Consider the following 12513-nt stretch of genomic DNA (forward strand, 5'->3'; position numbering starts at 1 on the left):
TGCTCATTCGCCCAACTAGACCATTCATTTGTATTCCTCTATTCCCAGTTTGTTCATGTGGCTATCTCGATAAGTCTTAAACAGTCCCAGCATGTCTGCCTCAACCACCTTACTTGGCAGCGCATTCCAGGCCCCCATCACCCTCTCTGTGAAAAATACGTTTCCCTGACATCTGTGTTGAACCTTGCCCCCTTAACCTTGAACTTGGACCCCTTGTGTTCGTCACCTCTGACCTGGGAAAAAGCTTCCCACTGTTCACCCTATCGATGCCCTTCACAATTTTATACAGCTCTATCAGGTCACCCCTCATCCTCCATCTTTCCAGGGAGAACAATCCCAGTTTGCCCAATCTCTCCTCATAGCTAAGACTCTCCATACCAGCCAACATCCTGGTAAACCTTTTCTGTACTCTCTCCAAAGCCTCCACATCCTTCTGGTAGCAGGGCAACCAGAACTGGACGCAGTATTCCAAATGTGGCCTAACCAACCTTCTATATAGCTGCAACATCATATGCCAACTTTTATACTCTATGCCCCGTCCAATAAAGGCAAGCATGCCATATGCCTTCTTCACCACCCTCTCCACCTGTGCTGCCACCTTTAAGGATCTGTGGACTTGCACACCCAGGTCCCTGTGTGTGTCTATACTCTTGATGGTTCTACCATTTATCGTATAGCTCCCCCCTACATCAGATCTACCAAAATGCATCACTTCGCATTTATCGGGATTAAATTCCATCTGTCATTTCTCCGCCCAATTTTCCAGCCTATCTATATCCTGCTGTATTCTCTGACAATGTTCATCACTATCCGCAACTCCAGCAATCTTTGTGTCGTCCGCAAACTTACTGATTACACCAGCTTAGAACATAGAACATAGAACATAGAACATAGAACATTACAGCGCAGAACAGGCCCTTCGGCCCACGATGTTGCGCCGACCAGTTACAAAAACAATGACCCACTAGCCTATACCAATCCCTTTTCGTCCATAAACCTATCCAGAGATCTCTTAAACGCCCCCAAACTAGACGCATTTACAACCGCAGCAGGCAGGGCATTCCAATCCCTCACCACCCGCTGGGTAAAGAACCTACCCCTGACATCCGTCCTGTAGCTACCCCCCCTTAATTTAAAGCCATGCCCCCTCGTGCTAGCTTTCTCCATCCGAGGAAAAAGGCTATCACTATCCACCCTATCTAAACCTCTAATCATCTTATATGTTTCAATAAGATCCCCTCTTAGCCGCCTTCTTTCCAACGAAAACAACCCTAAATCCCTCAGTCTCTCCTCATAGGACCTCCCCACCATACCAGGCAACATCCTAGTAAACCTCCTCTGCACCCTCTCCAACGCCTCCACATCCTTCTTGTAATGCGGGGGCCAGAACTGCACACAGTACTCCAAGTGCGGCCGCACTAGAGTAGTGTACAGTTGCAACATTACACTGCGACTCCTAAATTCAATCCCCCTACCAATAAACGCCAAGACACCGTACGCCTTCTTAACAACCTTATCTACTTGATTCCCAACTTTCAGGGATCTATGTACACACACACCTAGATCCCTCTGTTCATCCACACTATTCAAAGTCCTCCCGTTAGCCCTATACTCGACACATCTGTTGCTCCTACCAAAGTGAATTACCTCACACTTCTCCGCATTAAATTCCATCCGCCACCTCTCGGCCCAGCTCTGCAACCTATCTAAGTCTCCCTGCAGACTATGACACCCTTCCTCACAATCTACCACACCTCCAATTTTGGTGTCATCAGCAAATTTACTAATCCACCCAACTATACCCTCATCCAGATCATTAATAAAAATTACAAACAACAGTGGCCCCAAAACAGATCCCTGAGGCACACCACTCGTAACTGTACTCCATGATGAATATTTACCATCCACCACCACCCTCTGTCTCCTATCTGATAGCCAATTCCTGATCCAACTTCCTAGATTACCCACAATCCCATACATCTGCATTTTCTGCAGAAGCCTACCATGGTGAACCTTATCGAACGCCTTACTAAAATCCATGTATACCACGTCAACTGCCTTGCCCCCATCCACCTCCTTGGTCACCTTCTCAAAAAACTCAATAAGGTTAGTAAGGCACGACCTACCCGCTACAAAACCATGCTGACTATTTCTAATCAATTCATTACACTCCAAATAATTATAAATCCTATCCCTAATAATTTTTTCTAAAACCTTGCCCACAACAGAAGTAAGACTCACCGGTCTATAATTCCCGGCAAAGCTTCATCTTCTTCCAAACCATTTATATATATCACAAACAGCAGAGGTCCCAGTACAGAGCTCTGCAGAACACCACAAGGCACAGACCTCCAACCGGAAAAAGACCCCTCCTGCTACCCTCTGTCTTCTAAGGCCAAGCCAGTTCTCCACCCATCTAGCTAGCTCCCCTTTTATCTTGTGAGATTTAACCTTTTGCACCAGCCTGCCATGAGGGACCTTGTCAAAAACTTTACTAAAATCCATATGGACGACAACCACAGCCCTTCCCTCGTCAATCGTTTTTGTCACCTCCTCAAAAAACTCAACCAAGTTTGTGAGGCATGACCTCCCTTGTACAAAACCATGCTGTCTATCGCTAATGAGATTATTCCGTTCTAAATGCGCATATATCCTATCTCTAAGAATCTTCTCCAACAATTTCCCTACCACAGACGTCAAGCTCACCGGCCTATAATTACCCGGGTTACCTTTGCTACTCTTCTTAAACAACACGACCACATTTGCTATCATCCAGACCTCTGGAACCTCACCTATGTCCAGTGAAGAGACAAAGATTTCTGTTAGAGACCCAGCAATTTCATCCCTTGTCTCCCTGAGCAGTCTAGGATAGATGCCATCAGGCCCTGGGGATTTGTCTGTTTTAATGTTTCCTTAAAAACCTAACACTTCCTCCCTTGTAATTGAGATTTTTTCTAACGGATCAACACATCTCTCCGAGACACGACTAGTCAACATGTCCCTTTCCTTTGTGAACTTTAAGATGTTTCCATTTCTACTTGATATTTGACTAGTACATAAATTACCCTGTTATTTTTCCATGGATTGCCACCTTGCCATGGTGGAAAAACCTGAACATCCCATTCATCCTGACAGTGATGCTTTTGGGAGTCTTAAACTCCTGACAGGGTCACCTATGACAGAAAGGTCAAAGGGGAGGAACCAGGCAAAGCGCAATCCAAAACAATCCATTAACAGCGAATGTGAAATCAGCAACTGTGACAGTAGGTAAAGGCTGCTACAGTGGGAGATCTCGGGTCATCAAGGTTCCCTTAGCGCTGGAGCTGGACCTACCTTCTGTCATAGACCATGTTTCTGCTGAACTGCACAGCATTTTCACATCAATAGGTGTCTCAAACAAGGCAACCCTCTACAGAAAACCAACACACCCCCACACAAACCAACCCTGCAGTGATCAGCGAGAGGTGACGGGACAGGATCGTGAGAACTGGAAGTCCTTAGCTTTGGATTGGCACGTGGGCATTGGAGTTTGATTCCATAGAATCGCTCTTAGAATAGGAACAGGAGAGCATTTCAGCAGCTTTCTTCACAACTGAGCAGCCCTCTTCAGGATCCACTCTGCTCACCCCCACGTAGGGAAGGGGCTAGAAAAAGTGTTCCAAAAACACAAAGTGTTTTCCATCTACAACTTTGTTGTAAAACCAAATCCACTGGGCTAATTTCCCTGCAACCAGAAAATCAAAATTAAATTCAATTTTGAAACCTGGCATGTATGAACCCTCATGGATAATGAGGAAACAAATGACCAAAATGAGAAGAATGAGGGGAGATTTGATAGAGGTGTATAAGATTTTGATGGGTATAGATAGAGTGAATGCAAGCAGGCTTTTTCCACTGAGGCTGGGGGAGAAAAAAACCAGAGGGCATGGGTTAAGGGTGAAAGGAGAAAAGTTTAAGGGGAATATTGGGGCAGGGGGTGTGGTGGTGGTGGTGGTGGTGGGCGGTGGGGGGGGGGGGGCTCTTCACACAGAGTGGTGGGAGTGTGGAATGAGCTGCCGGATAAAGTGGTAAATGTGGGGTCACTTTTAACATTTAAGAAAAACTTGGACAGGTACATGGATGAGAGGAGTGTGGACGGATATGGTCCAAGTGCAGGTCAGTGGGACTAGGCAAAAAATGGTTTGGCACAGACAAGAAGGGCCAAAAGGCCTGTTTCTGAGCTGTAATTTTCTATGGTTCTATGGAGAATTGCCCTTACTGTCTATTAACTCAGACACTTAAACATTGATGTTGCTTTCCTGCAAGAGACCCGAAGAGCAGGCAGCTGAGGAAGAAGCCAGTGGTTACATCTTCTTCTGGAGAAGAAAATCCAAGGATCAGTTCAGGACACATGGAATTGGGTTGTGATGCAACTGTAGATGAGGACGTGTTTGAGGAAATCCACCAACTCCACAAAGATGATCTTTACCTTCTTCACTCCTGGTTGAAGTCCAAGCCGTCATTAAACGTATGAAGAATCGAAAAACCATAGGGCATATGGAGAAATCACTCGTCATCTCCATCAGCTGTTCCTGAAAACCTGGTACAGCGAGGAAATCCCTGCCATTCTCAGGGGTGCAACTATCAAGGAAGAGTCAATTACTAGTGGGCACAGGTTAAGGTGTGGGGGGCAAGATTTAAAGGAGATGTATGAGGCAGTTTTTGTTTTACACAGAAAATAGTGGGTGCCTGGAACTTGCTGCCAGGGGAGGAAGTGGAAGCAGATACGGTAGTGACTTTTAAGGGGTGTCTTGACAAATACATGAATAGGATGGGAATAGAGGGATATAGAACATAGAAAACTACAGCACAAACAGGCCCTTCGGCCCACAAGTTGCGCTGATCATATCCCCACCTACTAGGCCTACCTATAACCCTCAATCCCATTAAATCCCATGTACTCATCCAGAAGTCTCTTAAAAGACCCCAACAAGTTCGCCACCACCACCGACGGCAGCCGATTCCACTCACTCACCACCCTCTGAGTGAAAAACCTACCCCTAACATCCCCTCTGTACCTACTCCCCAGCACCTTAAACCTGTGTCCTCTCGTAGTGACCATTTCAGCCCTGTGAAATAGTCTCTGAGAATCCATCCGATCTATACCTCTCAACATCTTATAAACCTCTATCAGGTCACCTCTCATCCTTCGTCTCTCTAGGGAGAAAAGACCAAGCTCCCTCAACCTATCCTCATAAGACATGCCACCCAATCCAGGCAACATCCTTGTAAATCTCCTCTGCACCCTTTCAATAGCTTCCACATCTTTCTTGTAATGAGGTGACCATAACTGCGCACAGTACTCCAAGTGGGGTCTGACTAGGGTTTTATAAAGCTGCAGCATTATCTCCCGACTCCTAAACGCAATCCCTTGATTGATGAAGGCTAGTACACCCACCATACACCTTCTTGACCACATTCTCCACCTGCGAGGCCAATTTAAGAGTCCTGTGGACCCGGACCCCAAGGTCCTTCTGATCCTCTACACTACTAAGCGTCTTACCCTTGATATTATACTCCTATGCGCTGCCCTTCCATGAATATGGTCCACGGAAGGGCAGGGGGTTTTAGTTCAGTCAGGCAGCATGGTCGGTGCAGGTTTGGAAGGCTGAAGGGCCTGTTCCTGTGCTGTAATTTTCTTTGAAGGAGACAGTGAACTGTGGGAACTACCAAGGAATCTCCCTACTCTCCTGCAGCAGGAAGATCGTCATCTGAATTCTCACCAGCTACCTTCTCCCAGTTTCTAAAGAAATCCTTCCAGAACGCCAGTGTGGCTTCCAACAATGGACATGAATTTCACCGCTCAACAACTTCAAGAGAAGTGCCAAGAGCAACATCAACCACTTTACATAGCTTGATCTGACCAAGGGTTTTGACTCAATCGGTAAGTGCCATGGAAGACCCAGTCAAAGGTCAGCTCTACAGAGAAATCCATCAGTATCCTCCGATTTCTCCACAACATGATGTCACAGAAGGAAATATGACAGAAAACTTTGAGGTCAAGACCAGAATCAAGCAAGGATATGTCATCGCTCACACCCTCTCCTCCATCTTCATCACTGTCATCCTTCAACTTGTCAAAAAGGCACTTCGCAGTGGAGTGTGCATAATGTACAGGATGGATGGAAAAATTTTCAACCTTGACCAGTTGAAATCCAAGAAGAAAATGACACTAATATTGCATGTAGAACTTCAGTACGTGGATGATAACGTCATCCCTGGTCTCTCGGGAGAGAATCTCCAAGTCACAATTGATGCAGTATGGATAACGTGCTATGACATGTTCCTAATCCCATACTTGGGAATCTTTCATCATGCCGCACCACCCTCTTCCTCACCCCCCAACCCCAACCACTTAGTGGTTCTGTCTTGGGCCCAAAGCAGCTGGAAGTATTCTAAGATCACAGAGAAAGAACAAAATCCTTGCTACAAAATATTAAATTTTTTTTGCAAACCTGGAGATCATTACTTTTACTGGTATTCAGTCTTTGTCAGTATTCTTTTTTACATTACATGCTGCAACTTATCCTATTTCATACATCATAGTAGCAAAATCCATAGGATCCCCAGAGTGCAGTAGGAGGCCATTGTCTGCACTGACTCTGAAAAAGCATTTTATCCAGGCCCAGCTTCCACACCATCTCCCCATCCAAGTAATCTTTGGAGATTCAGGGTCAATTTAGCATGGACAATTCACCTAAAGTGTATATCACTGGACTGTGGGAAGAATCCCATGCGGATATGGGGAGAATGCGCAAATTCAAGACCAGAATTGACTCCAGGCTCTGGTTCTGTGAAGCAACAGAGGTAGCCACTGTGCAGCCCATGGTAAAGAGCAAAATCATTTAAATTGTCTGTTCTAAGTATGACAATGGACTCAAATGGAGTTCAGTTACAAGTGGTGTACCTCAGGGATCTGTTTTGGGGCCACTGCTGTTTGTCATTTTTATAAATGACCTAGATGAGGGTGTAGAAGGATGGGTTAGTAAATTTGCTGATGACACCAAGGAGACAGTGAGGATGGATGTTACAGTCTGCAGAGGGACATAGATAAGCTGCAGAGCTGGGCTGAGAGATGGCAAATGGAATTTAACGGGGAAAAGTGTGAGGTGATTCACTTTGGCAAGAGTAACAGGAGTACAGAATATAGGGCTAATGGAAGGACTCTTCATAGTGTCGACGAGAGACAGATCTTGGTGTACATGTGCATAGATCCCTGAAAGTTGGCACCCAGGTTGAAAAGGTTAAGGCGGCGTAGCGTGTTAGCTTTTATTGGTAGGGGGATTGAATTTCGGAGCCGTGAGGTCATGTTGCAACTGTACAAAAGTCTGGTGCGGCCGCACTTGGAGTATTGCATACAGTTCTGGTCACCGCATTATAAGGAGAACGTGGAGGCATTGGAAAGGGTGCAGAGGAGGTTTACCAGGATGTTACCTGGTATGGTGGGAAGGTCTTATGAGGAAAGGCTGAGGGACTTGAGATTATTTTCGTTAGAAAGAAGAAGGTTAAGAGGTGACCTAATTGAGGCATACAAGATGATCAGAGGGTTAGATAGAGTGGATAGTGAGAGCCTTTTTCCTCAGATGGTGATGGCTAACACGAGGGGACATAGCTTTAAATTAAGGGGTGGTAATTATAGGATGGATGTCAGAGGTAGGTTCTTTACTCAGAGGGTAGTAAGGGCATAGAATGCCCTGCCTGCAGCAGTTGTGGACTCGTCAACTTTAAGGGTGTTCAAATGGTCAGTGGACAGGCATATGGATAACATTGGAATAGTTTAGATTAGAAGGTCATTAGATTGGTTCCACTGGTCGGCGAAACATCGAGGGCCGAAGGGCCTGTACTGTGCTGTAATGTTCTATGTTCAAATCTTCCAACAGTTAGTATTGAAAGTATTGCAGTACTAACCATACTATTGCACTTCTGGCATCAATTTGCTCTCGCAATGATTTCATTTCTTTTAATTCCAAAAGAAGTGGGAGAGATGACCCTTTTTAAATCATTCGCAAATTACGCAATAATCTAGAACTGATGTTTTGGTCTCCAGACAGTTTCATAGTTGACATCACTTAAAACTTTGCAAATCTTTTTCACCAACAAAGAAATGAAGTTAAATTCATAAAGATGCAACTATACTAGTAATGCCATGCAGGATTTCATTTAAACAAAAAAATATATTAGTTGGTTGTGTTGGAGGGTTATAACCAAGTTATATTTAAGTATCTGTTAGGAAACAAATAGCAACTTCATTCCATTTAATGTGCCAAACTGAAATCAAATTGAAAAACCACAAGCCCAACATAGAAAATGTTTTTTTCTCTCCCCAAATGTAAATGCATGATTGCAGTTAAAAAATGTATATAATTCATAACTAATGATTAGATATTAAATTCACAGAACAATACTAAACTATGTTTTCAAGACAAAGTCCCTACTTAAGCAAAACTGAAATATTTCTTGAGGGGGGGTGGTGCGCAGGGGGAACAGGAGAGGATTGTTTATTACAGAGACCAAATAAGGAAAATGACTGCTATCTGGTCTTTGCTCGGAACATTAAACTCCCCTAAAGCATCAACTTCCTGACCCTTCCCCCAGTTAAAAAAACAATCAACTACATCCTGGCATCTGGAATATCACTGTCTGTTAAATGCAAAAAAGGAGGAAGACTAAAGCTGCTGTCGCTATTTGTAATTTATTGCCAAATTTAACAAGAAATTTTGAAACTTGCACATTGAACGAAATTAATTTCTTTGACAAGCATTAAAAAAAATCAAATTTCTTCCACTCAAAATTTCTCTTGCAAAATCCATTTAAATGTTTCCTTACCCCTGCTTTTCCTGTCCAACTGACATTCCTGACAAATCTAAACTGATGCTGTGCCAATGCAAAAGCATGCAGATCATTTCCTGACTAATGCTGTAAGCTTCAAAAGTCCATAGATGCACAAAGTCCATTAAAGTTTCATCTTCCCCCACAGCCCACTTCCACAGCTCTTACCTCATTTTTCTCTGTTGTTGAATCAGTTCCACATTTACCATCAACTCCCGAGCTCATTGTGCTGGCTTTTAGTGTGCAGTAGCAAAATGTCCCAGAATTTAAGCCATGTATACTGTGCCAACTGCTTCCAGCTTCTTCTGTCTGCTACTTTCCAGCAAAGCCAGCCATTTTCAACCCAAAACGGACTCACAGCCTGAATTAATGATGCAAGCCTGCTGACATCTTCCACAAGCTGAACATCCTCCACTTAGAAAATAATTAAATGTAGAGTAACACATTATCTCAAAGTGTGGTAACATAGGTAGAATAATTAATCATCTGTTGGTTAAAAATTTGCCCAGAAGTTGTCCAGCCCCCGCTGTTATGCTCTCCTAGAAGACAAGTCAGTACTACAGTACCTCCCCCACACTGTGTGTGCTGTTTAGCTGCTAGATTGAAGGCACCTCCCAGAGGAACTGAAAGTACTGCCTATTTTGAGAGCTTGTTGTAAATGCGGCAGCTCCAGTGGCAAGCCATTCATCTCCTTCATCAAAAGATTTGTTTGCAGAAATTATATTTCTGCTGTGTTTAATTCCAGGTTTGTGATTTATATATTAAGCCAAGCTTTCTCTTGCTACGTAGGAGAAAATTTGTGGCAGAATCCTCATCAGCAATAGATTCTACTTGCTTCAGAAATTTACCATAAATTGCAAATACATAAATAAATCTACCTGAGCAATTTATAAAAACAATTTATACATCTTTCAATAGGATTCATTTAGTCCTCTTCAGAAGGTGCTTTAACAATACCCCCTTAAAGCAAAATTTATTTTAGTGACAGCAAATGATCAACAACACAACATAAAATGATGGAAGAGGTCATCAACAGTGCTATCAGGTGGTATTTGTTTAGCAATAACCTGTTCACTGGTGTTCAGTTTGGGTTCCGCTAAGGTCATTCAGCTCCTGACCTCATTACAGCCTTAGTTCAAACATGGACAAAAGAGTTCAATTTCAAAGGTGAATTAACAGCCTGAGATCAAAGCATATTTGACAGAATGTGGCATCAAGGAACCCTCGCCAAACTGGAGTCAATGGGAATCAGGGGAAATTCTCTACTGGTTGGAGTAGTACCTAGCAGAAAGGAAGATGATGTGGTTGTTGCGGATTAATCATCTCCATTTCAGTACTTCACTACTCGAGTTCCTCAGGGTGGTGTCCCAGGCCCAACCTTCTTCAGCTGCTTTAATAACATTCCGTCCATCGTAATGTCAGAAGTGGGGATGCTCACTGATCATTGCATAATGCTCAGCAACATTTGCGACTCCTCAGATAGTGAACTAGTCCCTGTCCAAATGTAGCAAGACCTGGGCAATATCCAGGCTTGGGCTGACAAGTGCCAAGTAACATTCACACGACATAAGTGCCAGGCAATGAAAACTTCCAACAAGAGAGAATCTAACTATTTGCCCTTGACATTCAATGGCATTACTATCACTGAATCGTCCACTATCAACATCCCAGGGTTACCATTTACAAGAAACTGAACTGGACTAGTCATACGAATACTGTGACTACAACAGCAGGTCAGAGGCTGTGAAGTTTGTAGTAACTCACCACCCCACATCCCAAGCTCTGTCCACCATCTACAATGCACAAATCAGGAGCATGATAGAATACTCTCCACTTGCCTGGATGAGTGCATATCCAACTTCAGAAGCTTGACACTATCAAGGACAAAGCAACTCACTTGAATGGCACCCCATCCACAAACATTCACTCCCTCCACCACTGATGCACAGGGGCAGCAATGTGTACCATGTACACAATGCACTGCAGGAACTCACCTGGTCCTTATCCTTGCAGATTACAACACCTTAGGTGTAGATTCAGATATCTTTTAAAATGAGCTGAGGGTATCTGCCTCCACCACTAAACCAGACAGCGCATTCCAGACATTCATCCATCAAGAAGTTTTTCCACACTTTCCCTCTAATCCTTCGATCAATCGCCTTAAATCACATCTAGGAGGACAAGGGCAGCAGATGCATGGGAACACCATCATCTAAAAGTTTCGCTTGAAGCCACACACCAACCTGAAATGAAAATATACTGCTATTCCTCCACTGTCGCTGAGTCAAAATCATGGAACTTCCTCCCCGACAGCACTGTGGGTGTAACTACAGCGCATGGACTCCATCAGTTCAAGAAGGCAGCTGACTACTATCTTCACAAGGGCAATTAGGAATGAGCATTAGAAATGTTGGCTGAGCCAGCGAAGCCCACATTCAATTAATTATATTTTTTAAAATCTGATTAAGCCCATTCTCTGATATGCAGCCAAAGCACAAATTATAAAGATACACATTTTGAAGTCCGCCATTAGATTTTTCCACCCATTGTAACAAGTTTCCAGAAGCAAGTTATCTTCATTAATAGAGCATGAAACTTTACTGCTCCAAAGTGAGATGTGGTGCTCCGAAAATTTCACATTAATGACACTTAGCAAAATTAGGCTTGCATCTACAGTAACATTTAATTCTAATAGTCAAAAGATAGCACAGCATGGAAAACATCTTAGTTACTTCACAACCACATTTCTAAAAATTTCCTTTAAAAATAACAGCTAAACTCAGGAATTCTTCACATGAAATACAACAGTACAAGGTTTTTTTTAAATGAAGAGTCAACTAGGCAATAGATTCCACAGTGACCACTCCTCTGAATTTTGTCAGGGTAAAGTCTTCAATGATGTGAGTCATTGATTGGGGTTCACCACAGCTGCAGTTTGAGTTCCCTGCAAGGCTCCACTAATGCCAATTTGCTACACAAGGACCTTGGCCAGTACGAGGTAATAGGTTTTATCTTCAAAATGCTGACTATCCCACCATTTGCACGCAAAGCTGTGGTTCCAAGTCCTAATTTAATTTGGTAAACTCAAGCGAGGTTTAGGACTCTGAGTCATTAATATTTCATCATTTGAGAATGAAAACCTCATGACAGAAGCAAGCAGATATTTAAACTCAACCCACTGCAGGATGACTCAGACAAAATTCAAGTGTAAAGATTTCGGTAAATTGTTAAAATGAAAAATGGGAGTCAAATAATTTTACAAACATTACGTTCTCAGCTAAATGGTTTCACTTCATAACTTCCCAAACTGCACTTGGTTAGTTTATCTAGTTACATCAATATTCTATTTCCAAGCTATTAAACATTTTGAATATTTCATAAATAATATTGCTCCAGAATGCTCACCAGTCTCGCAAATGTTTTCTGACATTCCATTATTACAAAAATTTTACATTGAAAAACTGCAGTAGAACATTAAATTAAATAATTATAGAAATGCCATCAACTTCACAAGGTTCAACACACATCCTTCCTTGGTTTTCCTGCACCAAGTCCGTCCTAGCTCAGAAAAACTGTAACATACTAAAATCAATGTTAAAATGATACCATCAAAAAGGCTATCTAGCATCCATTTCAGTTACTCCA

General features: G+C 43.1%; 1 protein-coding gene across 4 annotated transcripts in view; it reads right to left on the reverse strand.

The window, feature by feature from the left end:
• The window catches only part of mcc (MCC regulator of WNT signaling pathway), a 192106-nt gene that overhangs the window by 133073 nt on the left and 46520 nt on the right, over window positions 1-12513 (reverse strand). The window contains exon 1 of one of the 4 annotated variants that reach the window (XM_080189015.1): window positions 9037-9379. The exons of the other annotated variants lie outside the window; for them this stretch is intronic. Within the exon in view, the coding sequence (XP_080045141.1) occupies window positions 9037-9093 (57 nt within the window). The 5' untranslated portion in view covers window positions 9094-9379. Of the gene's footprint in view, window positions 1-9036; window positions 9380-12513 lie in introns of those variants that run through there. 4 annotated transcript variants of the gene reach the window in all.

This window comes from Carcharhinus amblyrhynchos, chromosome 5 (genome assembly GCF_965287045.1).
Source record: "Carcharhinus amblyrhynchos chromosome 5, sCarAmb.v2.hapA, whole genome shotgun sequence".
Taxonomy (NCBI): Eukaryota; Metazoa; Chordata; class Chondrichthyes; order Carcharhiniformes; family Carcharhinidae; genus Carcharhinus; species Carcharhinus amblyrhynchos.